At 40.5% G+C, this 19,882-nt stretch overlaps 1 protein-coding gene across 1 annotated transcript in view; it reads left to right on the top strand.

Moving 5' to 3' along the window:
• The window catches only part of L3MBTL2 (L3MBTL histone methyl-lysine binding protein 2), a 45,656-nt gene extending 28,656 nt beyond the window's left edge, over positions 1-17,000 (top strand). The window contains exons 11-18 of the mRNA XM_015813598.2: positions 726-830; positions 2,332-2,479; positions 4,005-4,087; positions 4,606-4,840; positions 8,021-8,086; positions 9,943-10,134; positions 11,087-11,413; positions 16,494-17,000. Coding sequence (XP_015669084.2) covers positions 726-830; positions 2,332-2,479; positions 4,005-4,087; positions 4,606-4,840; positions 8,021-8,086; positions 9,943-10,134; positions 11,087-11,413; positions 16,494-16,528 — 1,191 coding nt within the window. The 3' untranslated portion in view covers positions 16,529-17,000. The remainder of the gene's footprint in view (positions 1-725; positions 831-2,331; positions 2,480-4,004; positions 4,088-4,605; positions 4,841-8,020; positions 8,087-9,942; positions 10,135-11,086; positions 11,414-16,493) is intronic.
• The last annotated feature ends 2,882 nt before the right edge of the window (positions 17,001-19,882 follow it).

The following is a 19,882-nucleotide window of genomic DNA, read 5'->3' on the forward strand; positions in this document are numbered from 1 at the left end:
TTGGCCTAGGGGGGGGATTGTATAGGGATTTTAATAGGGATTTTATAACTTTTCTAAAAATAACAGGCTTATTTAATATATATTTTAATTGTTTTTAGATATTTATTGTATAGTTTCGTTTTTATTGCCTGTAAGCCGCCCTGAGTCCTTCGGGAGAAGGGCGGGGTATAAATTAAAGTAATAATAATAATAATAATAACATCTCAAGAACAGAGGCAATATTCTTTCCTAATCACCCTCAGTAAGAGCCCTTCCTTTCATGTGCCAACTTCAAATCCAAATAGAAATATGAAGAGTGAAAGAAACTGTGAACCAGATGAGTGTTTTTACATATATTTGCAGCTGAAATGATTCAGCCTTTTGCATGTTTATCCTGTAGGCCAGGCATGTCAAACTGCCGGCCCACGGGCCAGATGCGTCACACCAAATTGCCGGCAATGGGGGAAAAGTCCTGATACGTCATGCGACGTCACATGACGTCGCGAGTTTGACATGCCTGCCGTAGGCTCTTGCACTGTATTGTGATATTAAAATGATCAGTCTCGTCTAATATGATAAGGGAGAAGCTTGATCAAAGCTAATCAGTAAGCTTTATCTGAAAAGCAATTAAAACTTAAGGCTCTGCCCCATTGGATTGTTAATCAATCCACTTAATCTCACCACCTTCCTATAGATATTCACATTTTTGATTCCCATTTCTCACTCTCTCCTACCATCTATTAAAGGTACGTGCTGTCTATCCAGCAGGCGGATGGTTTGAGGAAGGCATGAAATTGGAAGCTATTGACCCTCTAAATCCTGGCAACATTTGTGTGGCTACCATCTGTAAGGTATTGTGAAGAAGCAAAAGTTTGTATGACTATAGCAATAAAAACATCCCTCTTGCTATCCTTGGCCCTGAGGGAATTAGGAATTACGTGCTTGCTGATAAAGCTTTTATTAACTAATCAGCCTTATTCAGACATGGGCCATCCTTTTATTAGAACTGCAAGAAGAAGAAATATTCACCTTCCTCTCTATGTTGCCATATAGGTTTTTCTGCTTTCTTCATTTCTGGGGGAAAAAATGCTTTAATGAATAAAAGATGAATTAGCTCCACTATGGCTTTTTATTGATAGCTCTCGAGCCTTCTTTCTGGATGGATTATTAAACTTTCAATTTATAACTTCTATAGAAGGAATGGAATATAAATCTGGTTATTTTAAACTTTAGGGTGCACCAGACTTTCCTCCTTGATGGGTGTAAGTAAACAAAGTGTAACTGCAGTCAGTAAACCAAACCAATCTGAGATAGGAATCTTTGGGGGGATGTAAAAAAGGGTGCTGAGATTGTTGAACTCATCCCAAGAGAAGTTTGCCTTGTTTTTGCAGTGAATTTTTAGACACATTTTTTCTTTTAATAAGCATTTAGTAGTCCAGTTTTTCTTCTTTTGTGAACTAGGGAATCAGTATAAAAGTAGGTTTTAAAGTAATTGCTTAGGCTTCATTCAGTTCTTTCGTTTCCTCCGTAGACGAATAGTAAAGAATAGATTTCTATAAAATAAATGGGATAACATAGTAAGCACCTACCATGTTTCCCCGAAAATAAGACCCAGTCTTATATTTTTTTTGCCTCCAAAAGAGGCACTGGGTCAGAAGTCTTCAAACGGCCCTTTTATGTCTTGTGGACTTCAACTCCCAGAATTCCTCAGCCAGCATGCCTGGCTGAGGAATTCTGGGAGTGAAGTCCACAAGTCATACAAGGGCCAAGTTTGAAGACCCCTGCACTAGGTTTTATTTTCGGGGGATGTCTTACCAGCTTACCTCAGGACTGCTACAGCCAAGCCTCCCATGCCCCCAACACCTGTTGTGCCACTGCCTGACTTCGTCCTGCCGTGAACAGCACCAGCGCAACGTGCCACGTGGCACCCAGCCGCAAATAGTGGCACTGGCGTGATGTGCCATGTGGCATCCTGCCGCGAGTGGCCGCACTGGCACAATGCGCCACACATCCTGCAAGTGGCCTCCTGCTGGATGGGGTTGCTGTTTCTTGTGCCGCCGCAAGGCGAGATGGGTCGGGGCATGGGAGGCCTGGCTGTAGGGGCCCTACGGTAACCCTAACCCCACTCCCACCCTAGCTTGATTTTTATGCGTGTGCCTTGCCTCACTCGTACAACCAGATGGTGGGATGGAGTAGGCGGGGTCTTAACTAGGACTAATTTTTGAGGTAGGGCTTATATAAGGCACACACGTAAAAATCAAGCTATTATATGTCTGCTTCAGATTTCTTCATTTGTCTTTGATGAGGTTGGGAATTGCTACCATAAAATATGTCTTTATCTAATGTCTTTAGGTCCTTTTAGATGGTTATCTTATGCTTGGCATTGATGGCACAACTTCCGAAAGTGATTCAGAATGGTTCTGCTATCATGGGTCCCTGCATTCCATTTTCCCTGCTGGCTTCTGTAAGAACAACAGTATAGAGCTGACTCCACCAAAAGGTGAGGTCCCCAATTTGCTTTTTCTTAGTTTGCTTTTATGGCAAAATTGGCACAGCTCCTTTTTACAAGATAGTTTGGGGGGAAAACCTTGTCACATTGGACCAGCCTGTCTTAACCTAGTGCTTTTCATGACAGAGTTAGACTCCCAAGTTACTTGAAGAGCAGAAGATTGGAAAAAGCTGTTTCATGCTTTATTTGTGGGTTTTCCCTTTTTGCATTAAAGACAGAATATGATATGCGCTCCTGTCCTTTTCTTTTGGAAGGGCAGGTTTGGTCAGAATCCTCTTGTTGTCTTCTGGATGTTCTGAAGAAGAATCTCTGTTGTTGTTTTTTTCACCACTATTTTCTTGGGAGGGGGAGATGGTTATGCAAATGTTTATGTTCAAACTAATATTTTTCTTTGCTCTTTTAAATAATTACTTTATTTTTTAAAATTTTATTAAATTTATTGACTGCCCATCTTACCACAAGGTAACTTACAATATTAAAAAGACAAAATATTACAAAACCTATACACAGTGAAAAGATAAATATTGAACCCTAACTAAAGGATGGGGAAGGAGGGAGTAGGATGAGCGGGAGGGGGGGGGGAAAGGTGGGATCTATTATTAGTCAGTCCACATCCTCTCATTGGAGCCCTAAGACAACTGGCTCTTGCAGAAAGTCAGGAGGACTGGAGCCTACCTCATTCCAGGGAGCAAGATGTTCCAAAGGGCAGATGCAGTGGCAGAGAAGCCTTTTCTCCTGGGACACCATCCACCAGAATACCCCTGCCGATAGGGCCCGCAGCATGGCTCCTCTGCTGGCACGGGTGGGGTGGGCCAATCCCATTAGGATGAGGTGTTCTTGCAGGTAGCCTCAACCCATGCTACGAAGGGCTTGAATTGCACCCAGAAGCAAACCAGCAACCAGTGCAGCTTGTGAAGCAATGGTGTTAAATGGGCCACTCTTGGGGCCCTCAAAATTGCTCATGCCACCACACTCTGCACCAGCTGTAGCTTCCGAATGCTATTCAAGGGTAGCCTCATGTAGTGCGCATTGCAGTAGTCAAAATGCGAGATGACTAGGGATTGAATGACTGAGTGCAGGGATTCCTGATACAGGTGAGGCCACAACCAGTGCACAATCTGAAGTTGTACAAAAGCTCTTCTAGCTGTGACTGCCACCTGCTCTTTGAACAGGATTCGTGAGTCCAGGAGAAGCCTCAAGTTGCGGACCGATCTGTCTGGGGCAGTGCCACCTGTTCCAGAACTAAAGATGTTAAAGTCCTGAATCTTGGGGCTCCATATAATAATGTTCACAATTATTATTGCTAATTTGTATTTTTTTTAAAAAAAAAAATTGTGCTGTGTTCCTATAGATTATATGTGGAGCGTTTTTGTCCCATCATACCTATGAAGATGAGGCATTGATCTTGAAGGTCACCACTATGTCTTCTGATAATGTCCACCTTATTCTGTTTTTGGTGGTGTTAGTTTTTCCTTCCTCTTTTTCATGTCAGAAAACTCCCAATTTCATATTTTAGGATATGATGCTAAGATCTTCAGTTGGGCAAGCTATCTAGACAAGACTAAGTCAAAATCTGCACCAGCACGTCTTTTCAATGTGGTGAGTACTATATTCACAGGCAAGATGATAAAAACATTAGTATCATCCCAAATCAGTCTCTGTTCTTATAAATCACAGATAATGTCTAATGGAAGCATTTGTGTAACATCCCATCTCCTCATCCCACTTCTCCTTGTCTTCATGCTGGCTTCCATTTTTATTCACAGTACCAGCCCTTGTGAAAAAAACTGTGAAATCAATAGTAACCAATTAAATACAAAATATAATTCACATTCTTCTTAGAATGAGCATCTATAGGATCTAGACAGATACAACTTCTTCGTGATCCAAAAGTTTCCTGTTTTAATTTGGGTTCTGGAATTAGTGCATGCCTATGTTAGCATTTTAATTATTTCTTTGATGCATTGAATATTTTGTGCCTAGACCATTTTATACTTTCCAAACCTGTTGATAAATGTTCACAATAAAATTTAATATAGAAACATTTTTACAAGGGTTTAGATTGCCAGATTTAAAGAAGGTATAACATGTATTATGCATTTGCTTTATCTTTTTAGGATTGTCCAAATCATGGCTTCAAAGTGGGTGCTAAAATAGAAGCAGTAGACCTGATGGAACCAAGACTTATCTGTGTGGCAACAGTAAAAAGGATAGTCCATCGGGTCCTCAGAATTCACTTTGATGGCTGGGACAGTGAATATGACCAGTGGGTAGATTGTGAATCACCAGATATCTATCCTGTGGGTTGGTGTGAACTGATAGGTTACCAGCTGCAGCCACCAGTGACTCCAGGTGAGAAAAATAAACAGTTGCACTACTGGATGAGAAAGAAAAGTTTCAGCCCAACCCAAACCATGTTCTTACTCTATGTAAAAGCTTTGAACCATAGTGAGGGCTAAAGAGGTAGTTTAAGAGGAGCTGGTGCTGGCAGTCATTTTAATAGGACCTCCCTTTGGAGTGGGATGGATCCCTAGCATATGCCATTTTAATCCATAAACTCTGCTGCACCGTCCCTATTCTCCCATGTACTGCCAGTGCTTTGAATTCTCTTCTTCAGTGTCAGTTTCCAAACACAATAAAAATGGCAGTGTGCTCTCTCCCCAGTGGGGAGAGTAGAGTAGGGCACATAGAGTAGGGCCAGGAGGCTGTCCAGACATTCTGCTGAAGGGAAGGTGCCTGTTTCACCTTCAGTCATCTTGTGTCAGCTCAACTAGGTAAACCAGACCAAGAAATCAACTCCAAGGAGACTAAAACGACTTTTACTGTGATTGTCAATATTAATAGAACCTTGGGAAGTCTGGGCTCTACCTCTATCACCTTCTTATGTTCCATCGAATAAGGGACATGTCTGCTTGAGCTGCTTCTGGATATTATCTGTTGTGGATTTAAAATATGCTTCACACACAAATACACACACATATTGCTTTGGTGAACCTTGCATATTTCCATCAGGGTTAATTTTCTTACTCTATCTTATTTCCTCCAAATGCAAGGAGAAAGCAGAGAGGATGTGCCTAAAATATGTGAACATATTTTTTTTTTAAAAAATTATTTACTTTGGTATGCCATTCGTTACCACTGTGCATCCAAATAGGATGGTGTCATGTCCTACAGGTAGAGTGGTAGACCCTCATGGTTCTTGGGCTTCCAGGTAACAGTTCAATATGGGGCTCTCCTGTAAAATCGGCAGGGATTAATCCTGCTGAATCTTACATTTTTCTTTGATTCCTTACAAGCTGTTTACCTGGACATCAATTTTCATGAATTACTAAATTTCCCATCTAAAATAAGCTAAATGCAAGTACGTACCTGTTAAAGAAATTGGCATTCTCCACATTCGAGAAAGTGGGAGAATTTTGTGCATAGTTTTTAAATTTAAGCAATGTTTGTAGAAAAATACAATGGATTAGGATTGGACTACAAAAGGGGTTGAGAGTGATGTGTGCTTCTGCACCCTGATGCTCAAATGGTAATTTAATGAAACTGCTGACTTTTATGTCATTTTCCTTGGACTGTTCACTATTTTCTATAAATACTTCTCCATGCTTATTGCATCCACAGAATATTGCCCAATGGTCCTGTTTAGAGTCACCTGGATTCTCCTTGGGAAGGGAAGTACTGAGGCCCATCTATAGGGCCATATGGAGGGATTTTCCCGGAGGATAAAAACAGTCAGATTTGTTCCCAATTGGATACCAAGCATAGTGCAAGTCCTGTAGAGATGCCAGGAGAGTAGAATTACCCAGTTATCTGGAAATGGCTTGATTTTGTTGGATTTGAGAAAGTAGATAGGCTCCCTACGAAATGTAAACGCCACCACCTGTGCATTGGATCCATACCCCTCTTAGCTGATTAAGGCTGCCCAGTGGGTGTCATGTGGATGGGTCCAAGCAATGGTGAATTCATCCTTGTTCGGGGAGAGTGTTTCAAGTTTCTTTTAAAGAGCCACTGGTATGCCCCTACTCAAGAAGCCATCATTGGACCCTACCATTCTGGACAACTTTAATCAATCTCCCACCTCCCCTTTTTAGGGAAGTTGGTTGAGAAAGTGGTGGCATTGCAACTCCAGAGGATCATGGAAGAAATAGATTACTGGACCCTTTTCAGTCAGGTTTCATTGTGGATATGGAGCAAAAACAGCGTTGGGTTCCACTCATGAATGATCTCTGGCAGGAGCAAGATGGAGGTGGTGCATTTATCCACCCTCTTCTTGACCTCTTGGCAGCTTCTGATACCATTGACCATGGTATCCTTTTGGGCTAACATAGAGAATTGGGGGTGGGTGGCACAGTTTTGTTCCAATTCATCTCCTTCCTCCGAGGCCAGTCCCAATTGGTATTGACATGGAGAGGGAGAGCTCCTGCCCTGTGAGGTGCTACAAATCTCAGTGCCGTCTTTGCTCTTTTTTAACATCTACATGAAACCACTTGGTGAGATCCTCCATTGCCACAGGATGAGATATCACTAGTATGCTGATCATACCCAGTTATATATCTTCATCCTGGATGAAGTGAGTGAAACTGTGCCTGGAAGCTGTGGGGGCTTAGATGGGGAACAGTAGACTTCAGCTGAACCCTAGTATTGCAGAGTAGCTGTGGGTGGGCCCCTCTGTATCCAGGAATTTATCATCTTTGATCTTGAATTGGGTTGTATTATCCCAGACAGACCAGTTGAGTAATTTGGGGGCTCTTCTTGACTCATGGCTTTTGCTCAAAGAGCAGGTTGCAGCTGTGGTGAGGAGGGTCTTTGCTCAATTTCATGTTATGCATCAGTTACGCCCTTTCCTGGATAGGGAGACTCTCTGTTTAGTCACTTATGACCTTGTCATCTCCTGTCTGGACTATTGCAATGCACTTTACAGGGGGCTATCCTTGAAAAATATCCAGAACTTCAACTGGTGCAGAATACAGCCACATGAGCAATTCTAGGTATCCAAAGAAGGGTAACACCTTTGCTCCGCAAACTGTATTGGGTGCCAGTCTGCTTCCGGGTCCAATTCAAAGTAGTGGTTGTGACATACAAAGGCCTACATGATATGGAGCCAGGCTACCTATGGAATTGTCTTCATTCCTTTACATTTGCCCATTCCATTCAGTCAGAGAGGAAAAGTATGTTGCAGATCCCATCAGTTAAAGAATTCCAACTGGTGGGCTCTCGGAGGAGATCCTTTTCTGCCATTGCTATCACCCTGATGAATATGCTACCTCCAGAGGTGAGGCAGATATCCACTCTCCTGGCCTTCCACAAAGGAGTTAAAACATGGCTCTGCAGCTTCACATGGGAAGACCAGATGAATATGCAGCCATGGGGCTGGTTACACCTTGAGACCCCTCCTTTCGCCTTTTTAACTAATTTTTAACAGGGTTTGATCATCCTTGCCTCCTTCCAAATTCTTTTTTTTTTACTTTTATATGTTGTATGTTGCATCCTGTACAACATATCATTCTAGACTTCTTCTTCTCTTGATAATAGAACCTGAATCGCCTGCATTTGCCAAGGAGGTTTCAAAGAGGAAGCGAAAACCATATGGAAAGAAAAGTAAGAAGCACTTTCACTATCTCTGTTTCATTCTAATAACAAGGCAGAATTTGTTTATTTGTTCTGCTGAATAGAGCAGAGTCTGAAAGGAAAAACAAGAATCTACGCCAAGATAAATACGGTGGAATGTTTGCCTGGGTCAATTTCTCTCTGTGTGATACTCATTGCAACATCAGGGAGTACTTAGCTGGATCTGGAATACAATGCTTTGTAATTATAGTAAACCCTTGGTTTAATAAACTAAAGAGGAAAAGGGATATGCATTAAAGTCCAGTGTCCATTAAAAGACAAGAGGGATTTTCAAGCCCAGAAATACTCATATATGAGAAGAAAAGGAACTGCTGTAGAGTAATAGGCAGTGCAAGCTACAGAAGCACTATGCTGAAATTGATGGCAAATTCAGCAACTGCAAGCAAGTCAAGTCAAAGCACTTAAAAAGAGCCAAAGCTAAAAGGCCACATGGGGAATAAGGATCACAGTCTGGGAGATACCAGTACCAAAAAGATCCCCAAGTTATATGGATTCACCCAGTCCAGGACTCAGAGGAACTGGTGGTAGAGGTGAGCAATGGACTGGGCACAAAGCAGTTGTGATGCCCACTGCTGATTCTGAACTAAATGTCAGACTTGGTGCAAAGCATTTTCTTATGTTGTTCATCAGGATTCTTTTTGTAATTAGATTGAGAAATGTTTAAGCCACAAATTGCCTGTTTTCCTTTTTTGGGAGAATCTGCAATCTCCCTGACATAATAATTTATCCCTTCCACTACAGTTGTGTTAGCAGCTTTGCTATTTGACAGATAATATCAAATTATATATTAATTGAGACCTGCAAAAACTTTGATGCTAAATTGATACTAATTACGTGTCGCTTGGTTAGATGGGAAATATGCATTCAAGATTGCGAAAGCATCTTTGGTCTGTAGCAGCCTGCTAATTGCTTAATAACCACATATCAATGAGCATAAAATTATCAAACTTTTCTCTGCCAGTCTGATAACATTTACAGAACATCACAGGATACTTTAATATGACTCTTTCATGCTTTAATTTTCTGATGGTCTTTGCTTGCACCTTGTAGCATGTGTATCCTATGGTATGTCATGGGTAACTAATTAACTTGTCTCTATCCCTCCCCATCAGCATACAAAATCTATCTGGGAATGATATCTAGAAAAAAGAACCTTATTTCTTATAGCTGTAGATGCCACAGATTGGGTCAGGGCCCTTATAAGTATAAACGATGACTACTATTTTACTATTATAATGGACCAGTAGTTTTACATATTTAAAGCTTCAACGTGCTCCCACTGAAGAAGTATTTTTTAACTAGGCCACCCAGTGTCACCTTGTAGGGGAGATGGACAGCATAGAAATGTAATGAACGAACAAACAAGTTGGAGGGACTTTCTATCCAAATGTTCATAGATGTCTTCAAGGCAGTTGATAATATTTATGCTTCTGTTGAGTAACCTAGGTAGATGCATTAAATATATGTGTCAGTTTCTAGTAATTATTATTTTAAAATGACCTTTAATAAGATTTGTATCAATGTGATTAGTTTGGACATATGTTAGCTTAGTACACCTGCTTCATTTGTCTCATAGCTGAGTTTAGTTTATTAATCCTTTTTGAGGTAATCAACCAGGATCTTACCTGTATCATTTCAGCTGCATTTGTAGATTACTTAGCCATGAAAAACAACCATGTTTTATGTCCAGATGTTTTAAAGAAAAAACATTGATCCAAGTACCCCTGCTTGTTGACAATTGTGCAGCCCTGATACAAGTTAGCTGCGATGAGGTCTTTGGCAGAATTGTGAGTGGATATATGACTGTTTTTATTCAATTTGCTAAGGAAAAAAGATGACTGCTAAATCGCGTTCCATCAAGGAGGCAGCTAAGAAAGTGATCACTCCAAAAACAAAGGAAGAAACAAAAGCTATCAAAAAGCTGCCTACTTCAAAATCAAAGGAGGGAAAACCAACTGTTTCAAAAACTGAGGCAATGCAGGCTAAATCCAAGACTTCTTCAAAACTACTGCCTGAAAGTAAGAAAAAGGATATAGTGCTTAAGTTCTCCAATTTGTAAACATGAACAGGAAGAGCATAGTCTTAAGACAATTACTAACATACACATTTTAACTTGCTGAACTGCAGGGAGTTTGGGAAGGTTTTCATGGACAGGTTTGCAATGTAACTTGTAAGAGCTAGTATAGATAGTTCTCAACTTATGATCGGTCACTTAGTGACTGTTCAAAATTACTACAGACCCTGAAAATAGGACTTACAGCCTGGATTCAAAGTTATGATATTCATCCCGCCCCAGTGATCATTTGACTGCATTTTGGGTGCTCAGCAACCAACCCACATTTATAGTCATTTGCAGTTCCCTGCAGTCACATGACCGTGATTTACAACATTTTTGTCAGAAACTGGTGTTTACTTCCAGTTGCCCGCAAAAAAATGCCCCATAGTAAAGAATGTTAGTTTAATGACTATGGCATTCACTTAATGAGCACTACAAAAGAGGTCATAAAATCAGGTGCAATCAATGGTGATTTGTTTTATGACTGTCAATAATAACTTTAAAATGTCTTCACCTTGAAGATTTACCTTGATTTTCCTGATATGTAGACAATTTTGAAACCTGCACTGTTGCAAAAATACAATTGTGAAAAATAATTTTCAATGTAGAAATTGAAAATAATCATTTTTACTTTAAAAGCAGTAGCTTGCTAAAACTTGATGAAGAAAATATTGAAATCCTGTGGGGAGTTATCTCATGGCATGATCTGTAATTTTGTTTCTCTGGATAAATTGTTAAAAAAAACAATAACATGTGACTCTAGAAATATTTTTGTTTGATTTTTACTTTTCCCTATCCATTGTTTCCTTATCCAGCGACTATTCTTTTTAGGAATATAGGTTATCACTAGCATTTTGCTGACCTTTTAGATTTTCATTCTGTAGTTGAACATAGCCTTTTCCTGTGTTTCCTAGCCTTTGTTGCTGTGCAAGTGAAAGAAGAAATGCTTGAAGACCCAAAGGTGAGGCTTGAAACTCCACACCATTCAGCACCAGTGAAGGATGAGGACACGGATCAAGAAGCTCCAGCACACTCTACGATAATCGGTTGCCTAAAGGATGAAGGCATGGAACCAGAGTCCCCAGAAAGCCCTATAGCAGATGACCAGGATGGCAGCATGGATGTAGAAACTGCAACAAGCCTTGATACACTTCGCTACTTAAAGGATGGAGTTAAGGAACCAGCAATTGCAAACTCTATTGCAATTGCCTGCTTAAAAGATGGGGTCATAAAAACTGAAGGTACAGTGAGCCCAGTGCTCATTAGCTGCTTAAAAGATGAGGATGTGGACTAGAGGTTCAAGCAGCATCAATATCAATGGTTCTGCACAGTCCTTCAGGAATCAAGGAAGGTGAAGTGCTGGCCTCTTTGGTCTGTACTCTAGCTTTTCATGTGATACAGTCAGCCTATGAAACAATTATAATAATATATGTTCTATCCCATCATGCAAAAAGGCAGGTTTACAGTGATGCTCTGAATACTACTGTGGGTGAATTTCTGCATTATAAAACTCTGTGGAAAGGCCGTGACATGTTACATAGAGCATTTGTAATTTGCCTGACCATAGTAGTCATCGCTATTTCAGTCAACAGTGGGTTGCCTCACAAAGCAAGTTATTGGGCTGGTACCCAAGAATTTTTTTCTGCTAAAATAAATGAGAGATCAGGAAAATGGGTAAGAAAGCTGAGGATCTCAGTGCCTTATTATGAAAGGGTATTTTTAGAACAATGCATATTTACAGTAGTGGCCAAAATTGTGGAAACCTTTTGGGAAAAGTATACAGTAGAAATGCCACCTTTGGTGGCCAAAATTGTGGAAACCTTTTGGGAAAAGTATACAGTAGAAATGCCACCTTTGGTTAAGTTTCCACCAATTTTTATTCTAATTTCTTTATAACTGTAGCCTTGTTCACTTAATAATACTATTTTACATCGCTTTCTGGGCAACCAGTCAACTCTTTGCACCATTACTTTTAATTTTATTACATTTTACAAGCTCACTAAATGAAAGAACACAAAAAACCCCAACCAACTTGATAGCGATCACATAACACACTGACAAATGTCCTCCTCTCAGCTTCAATACATGACATCAATAACTGAATCCTACTGTGATCTGATTGGCTCATGGCCAAAACAAGATGACACCTGATTGGCTCTCTAAACACTCATGCTCATTGGCTACAATCAGATGAAGGAAAGCTACCTGATATCAACCTAAGCAAGTTGTGCTTCCTTTTTCTGGTTATTTGGCTATAACTTTTCATAGAATATAGTACAGATAATTGAACAAACTTTGTTACATTAAATTTTTGATTAAATTATCTTTCCATTGATATATAATTTTATGGTACTATTAAAAAAAAAGTGGTGTTATTAGCCATCAAACCTCAAAAATACACTTTTCCCAAAAGGTTTCCACAATTTTGGCCACTACTGTAATATGAAAAGGGCCACATAGTTCACAATGTCTATCTCTGGGGAAAAGATCCACTGATCCCATTCAGTGGCAGGCTTATGTGGTGAAAAAGTCCCAAGAAGTATCAGCTAGATAGGATTCAATAATTGATTTATTATTTCAACAGTTGAAAAATCAGGACACAGCATTGGTCTCTTATGAGCAGATTAGCCATCGGCAAGAATCTCAAATTTACCCAGATCTTACACAGAAGACAGTTTAAGCGTGCACATCTACAGTATAAGAACCCCAAACTATAGGAGTGAATTACTTTACATCTGATAAGGATGCTAATAGGAGGGTATCATTCAAAAGGTGAAGATATTACCAGTAACATTGGTTGAAATGTGATATCCTAGCTTTGATATACAAATGCCAAGAAATGAATTGTTATTCTAACAAGCTGACTTATGTTTAATTGTGGAAGGAGGAAAAATAAGAAGTCAATCGTTTTGCATCCTTAAGCCTGAAATGTCTGAAAGTATTTGGGAAAATGTACAAAGCATTTGTATAACTACAAAGACTTTTAAAATCCTACAATTGAATGAGTTTTATTCATAAGTTGAGGCAGTATTTTCTATTTCCTGAATGGAGGAGAATTTCCCATGTCAAAATGGAGAGATCTTAGCTACTGTCAACCCATCTAAGAGGCCTCATATTATTTGGAAGAGTTTTCATGTGGCCATAATTTTGGTTTCCCCACTTTGTGTTTTAGTCCTTTGATAATGTTGATTGCCTTTTCCTCTACTATTTCAACTTTGCAATATGATTTTTGTAGTGTTGTGACCAGAACTAGAGGTAATATTCCAAATTTGGTTGCAGCATAGATTTATCCAAAGCATCATTCTTTTACACCAAAGACTTAGTTTCTATGCTTGCTAGGAATTTTGGTAGTTGTAGTCCCAACATATCTAATAGGCAAATCTAGACAGCATACTAAAAAGCAGAAACATCACCCTGCCAACAAAAGTGCGTATAGTCAAGGCCATGGTTTTCCCAGTTGCAATGTATGGCTGTGAAAGTTGGACCATAAGAAAGGCTGAGCGCCAAAGAATTGAGACCTTTGAACTATGGTGCTGGAGAAGACTCCTGCGAGTCCCTTGAACTGCAAGGTGTTCAAACCAGTCAGTCTTAGAAGAGATCAACCCCAACTGCTCTTTAGAAGGCCAGATCCTGAAGTTGAAACTCAAATACTTTGGCCACCTAATGAGAAGGAAGGACTCACTGGAGAAGAGCCTAATGCTGGGAAAGATTGAGGGCAATAGAAGAAGGGGATGACAGAGAATGAGATGGCTGGATGGAGTCACTGAAGCAGTAGGTGTGAGCTTAAATGGACTCTAGAAGATGGTAGAGACCTGGAGGAACATTGTCCATGGGGTCGCGATGGGTCGGACATGACTTTGCAACTAACAACAGCAACAACAAAGAGAACAATATTCTAAGAACTGCCTTTGAACTTGTGCAAATAGTTTATTTAGGCACAATTCAGAAACAATATAAATACAGCACAAACTTCACAATTTTATCTGTAAATCGGTTTTTTTTTTAAAAGCAAACATGTAAACTATGTTTAAATATTACTTCCCAAATGGACTGGTCAATTTGCACTGCCCTATAATTATTAGCTGAATATATAACTACAAGCTGAACATAGATTACAACTATACTATGCATACTTTTGAATGTACTTTCTGTTCTTCACATTGCTGAACTGATCATTGTAACTAGACAAATAATGTGTAGATCAACAAATGATAAAAGCATATATCAAGGTCTTCCTTCTCAAAGTTCTTATCATTATGAGAAACTGACAGTATGTTTTCATCAAGAGACTTCTCATTCATGCTTTACTTTTTTTGCTTTCCTTAATTCCTGAAGTCTCCACCTGCATCCCTCATTTGGAATGATTTCCATCCCTGATTTTGGATACGACTTCCATCCCTGATCAAGCTGGCTTGTTTGGCCTTCTGGATATTCCAGCCTGGGCAACTTTGGAACATAGTGACAAACTTCACTTTTTTGGCTATATAGATTTGGTGGAGAGCCACAAGTGGCCCCTACTCTCAGATTCAGATTATCAAGCCACCTGGAAAATAAAGAAAAAGAAAAAAAATAATGTCACCAGGCCTGCATCTATTTAAATTTAAAATTTGTGGGGGTTTTTTTTTGGGGGGGGGGGGGGTTGGGTGTTTTTTTGTATGGTTTCACATTTGAGATATTAAGAAATTGTTAATTTGTGAAAATGGGAGCAGGAAAAAATGCTGCTTGTTTATGATGTTTCCAAGAATTTTCTCAGTACAGAATTACTGTTTTCTAGGAAAAATGTGAAACAGTTGTTCAGCTTTACAACAGAAGGTTCATCCATCAATTGTATGATCTTGTATAATCACTATTTGGCAGTCAAAGTTTAGCCTAAGCTAACATTTTAGCATTTAAGATTTATAATTCCTTCACTGAGAAAAGTAAATCAGAAGTCAGTTGCTAAAAAGAAGTGATTGATGAATATCTGTAGTTCAATTTACTATTCCATTTCCTCTCCCACCATCTACGTTTTGCAAAAAGAAAGATGAGTCAGTTAAATTTAAATCCTGAGACTTCTCTTTGGCTTTGCTAGCCCAAATCATGTTTTCATTGTTCATGGCTATGAGATAAAATCCAGGTAGACGATCCCAGGTCTTCTATTACAGTAAGGATGCTGAACTACACCATCCAGTTATTATATTTATTCCAGCCATTCTACCTACACAAACATTCAAAACTATTTGCAACATAAATTTAAAATATACATTTTAAAACAAATATTCATATCACTAAAATTCACAATAAAATTATTTATTAGATTGATGAAATATATATACTTTTAGTATTTTGGGAGGCAATATATGTTTCCATGAGGGAACATTCCGTGGCCTGTATTTCTCCCAAATCCAAATTCAACTGAATCAAAAATAAATCATGAACAATAATATCAAAAGTCACTAGAGAACCTGAATAACTAACATAGTTGCACTAATCTCATTCAGTATCTAAGGTACATCATCAAAAGATGAACAAAACTCTTTTAATGCCATAGCTTGACCCAAATCCTAACTGAAATGGATGTTGTCATCCAAATGTACTTAGAAATAGGAGGCCATCCCCATCTCAATTATCTTACCAGAAAATGAGTATTTGTGACTAAATGATAATTACTCACACTTGGCCAATAAAGAATTTTAATACTAATTATAAAGAGTTTCCAAGTTCTTATAATTGTTCCCTTTGAATACATACACAATCTATCATCAAAGATCTTCTCTGTTTATCATGGAGCCATTCTTTTCTGTGCCATATATTGGCCAAACTAGAGGTCATTTTTCTCTGATTACCCTGTCCAGTTTCTCAAATTCCATGTAAACAAGAAAAATTGATACTGTCAACATTGTTTTCTTATAACCTGCCCCAATACTGAATTGCTCTTGGCTTCCTGATAAATCAAGATGCTAAGAAGAAAAAGAATATTTAGGATTATCCTCCAGGTGATCTGGGACTAGGCCTGCAAATCACTAATCAACATGGCTGAATGAAATTTGCAAAATTGCAGGCCAACACATCGGAGGGACTACGTTAGGGAAGATCTCAAATCATGTGCAGCTTCAATTGCACAATCCAATTCTTCCAAACTTTTTCAGTTAGCCCCTCCCCACCTCTACTTTCAAAAAGTGATTGATTTTAGAAAAATAATCTATTTAACAGAGATCTGATCACCAGGCACTTGTGTGGTTTTGTGTCAATACAGTCTTGAATAATACATATTAATTACCATTTAGTTGATTCTGTATGAAAGTGTTAATAGGTGTCATTAATATCTTTTCCTCATTCCAGCCTATAAGGGACAAAACTTCTATTTTAGAAGATGAATAATGGGAATTAATGACTTACTTGCGTAATGAGAGAAGACGACAATCACAGGAAAAAGGGATATCATTCAAGTTGATTACCTCCAGAGCACTGAAGCCATGTAAATTAGGTAAATTGTACATTCTATTTTTCTCCAGATACAGACTTTTAATATTTGGACCCAAGCCAGTAAAGGCACCAGAAGAAATCTGCCAACACAAGTTGGTAATGACAAGTTCAAGATCTACAGAAGTAATTTATAATTATCCCAATCTTCTATTTCCACTGATCCTTTGTATGTGTCCAATAACTGTAAGAAAATTAGTGTATTCATAATCTCTAAAACAGTTAACAGTTTCTTGTTTAATTAAACTTAAAGGTGAAAGAGAAAACATTTATCAGAATTGACTATAATTAGCCTATATCAAAAGTATAACTCAAAGTCTGCATGCAGTCTCCAGATTCTTGAATGCAGCCACCTCAGCTTATTCAAAGGTTGATATTCAGTTGTCACTTGTAATATGTTTTCAGAAGGAAATTATTAAATACCCAGAGTGATGATCATCATCTAATTTTAGATTATAGCCTGCCCCTAGGACTTTTACCTCTCTCAAAGTGCAGCTAACAATCCAAGAAAACTGCAGGCTAATATTTGTGAGAATTGTGGAAGTCAGTATTTCACATTTTGATAAAAATGTTTTTGAAATGAAAGAATGAATACTGTATTTCTCCTTTTCTCATTATGATTAAGGTGGCTGTACTTCTAATTTAATTTTAATTTCCTCTCAAGTCCTGCTGTAGTGCCTTATTGTGTCTGTTCCTGGGAGGGAGAAGTGAAGAATGTTGGGAATGTAGGCCAAGCGGATATATTCCCAGCAGGATTCATCAAGGCATGAAGATCATCCTGGCTGCCGGTCTAAAGTGAGCAGGCACCCAGAGCGGACAGCCCATATAGAAAAATGCTAGATATGGATAACCCCTCCTCTGGCCTCCATGGGCACTCCTGCTGGACCGGCAAGGTGCTGGTCTGTGGGCATCGTTCTCATTGTCTGCGGACGTGCTCCTGCTGCAGGACCTCCTCCCCATGAGCTGCCGAGGCTCTGGACTGCAGGCACCAGCTCAAATGTCCCTGGACGCGCAGCCTGCCACCGGCGAGCTCGCAAGCCCTAGTAATGGGCCCGGCCGCGAAAGTGGGCGACCGGGTGACTGCCGTGGCACTGGATCCCCATGCCCATCAGCTGGTGCCTCCACTGATGAGCCCGCAGTCCACGGCAGTGGCTCCAGCCACAGAAACAGGCGACCAGGGGGCTGCCGTGGCGCCGAACTCCAGCGGTGTCAGTTGGGAGGTCGAGTGGCGGTTCTGGCCAAGGCGAAGAACGGCGAGGCAGCGGTTCGGCAGGCAGGTCCCCACCTGCCCGTGAATGTCGGCCCCACGGGGTTTCCGGCGGCAGTTCCAGCCGTGGCGAAGGACGGCAGGGAGGCAGCGGTTCAGCAGACGCGGGGCTCGACACCACTTATTTATCGCAAAGTGCCAGGGCTGCATCAGCATTGCGGAGCCCTCGGGGAGGCGTGGTCCATTGGGTGGGCGTGGCTGCAGTGGTCATAGCAGACTGGGTGAGCGTGGCTGGGGCCAGGGCGGTGGGGGCCAGTCCCTCGCCATCTCCGGGGCATCCCCGGAGGGCCAACGCCGCTTGCTTGCTCGCTTCCTGCCCTGTTGCTTCCAAATGCCACGTGCTCGCTACTCTGGCAAACTCTGCTGGGGCAATGGCGCGCGTGCCCACAGAGAGGGCTCTGAGTGCCGCCTCTGGCACAAGTGCCATAGGTTCGCCACCACTGATTTATAGTATGTGGGAGAAAGCAGTGGTAAAACACTCCTGTTTTACCCAAGAAAACCACACAGATAAACAATAGAAAGTAATTGATGATGTAATTTTAGATATGGGCTCCTCAGTTTGGATGATATTCTACATGTTAATGAGGAAGAGTTAATGGTGTTTATTATGTGTCTAGAGATCTAGTTGTTGATGTGACATGCAAGAAAAAAAATAAAGATAGAAAGACAGAATTACATTGGACCTGGGAAAGTTCTACAGAGTGAAGATGAATCAACTAGATGAGAGTCAGTTTGGTCTAGTAGTTACGGCATTCAAAATGTTAAAAACCTGAAGAATCCTGAAGACTGAGTTATATTCCCACCTTAGTTATGAAAGCTGGCTGGGTGACTTTAGGCCAGTCACTCTCTCTCATCCCAACTCACTTCACAGGATTGTTATGAGAAAAATAGGAGGAGAACGAGTATTAGATATATTCATCACCTTGAGTTATTTATAAAGTAATACAGTAAGGATATGAAATAGACAAATTAGCATCAGTGAGTTAATATGAACTAAAATTGGGCACAGTGGTAAAAAGTATGTTCATTTGACTGCTACTACTCAGTTCATGAAAATAAAGAAGCAGCGGTGCTGATTTCATAGTCGGGGGGGAAAAAGCAAGGACAATATTTGGGTACAATGCACCTGTCATGCCTCCGTCCGAGCCTGACTCTGAGGAAGACATGGAGTTCCCTGCTGAGGCCCAGGAGGGGTGTCTGTGGCTTCGGAGGACTGTGGGGAGGAGCAGGTTGAGGCAGGCCAGGGCCCTTCAGGTTTGGAACAGGGAAGGCAGAGTTCAGGCAAGTAGCAAAGCCCCTCCCCACCTGATCCTAGAGCAAGGAGAGCAGAGAGGAGGAGGGAACAACGGAGGCAGGCTCACTTGCTCGGGAGGAGACTGTCCCGCCCCACTCCACAAGGCGCACCTGGGGAGTAGGATTTAAGGAGATGCTGTGGGGTGGGGCATTTGCCGGGAACAAACGTGAAATCTTGAGGTAGTGTGCTCTTGTAACTTGGACACTTTGTATTCTGGACCAGTTTGCTTCCTGCTGATCTCTCCTTGCAGTCTGCAGTGTGCAGTTCGCAGTTCACAGGCAAGCTGGGAGTTAAAAAGGATTATACGTTTGTTTGTTATCTGTCTTGCTTTAAGAACAGTGTAAACTTCCCTGGCTGTTTTGATTGAACTCGTGCCAGCATATGTGGGGGCTGCTGGGTGAACATTGGCAGTGATTAAAAAGACTATTGCTCTGGCCAACTGATTGCTTTGCCTCCGTTCGGGGGGCCCTGGGTCATCACAGCACCTAATGACTGAGTAATATCAATTAGACTTATGGACAACAAATAATTATGGCAATTATAAATGTTATGTTTTAACTATTGATACAGAAGAGAAGGTTGACAAATTTTATGGTCAGTTCAATGGAGTATACAACCAAGATGCACTGCTAATGGTTGCGGACTGAAATATCAAAGTTGGAAATAATAAGGAAAATATGATTGGAC

The sequence above is a fragment of the Protobothrops mucrosquamatus genome, unplaced genomic scaffold (genome assembly GCF_001527695.2).
Source record: "Protobothrops mucrosquamatus isolate PMUCROS unplaced genomic scaffold, P.Mucros_1.0 scaffold173, whole genome shotgun sequence".
Lineage (NCBI taxonomy): Eukaryota > Metazoa > Chordata > Lepidosauria > Squamata > Viperidae > Protobothrops > Protobothrops mucrosquamatus.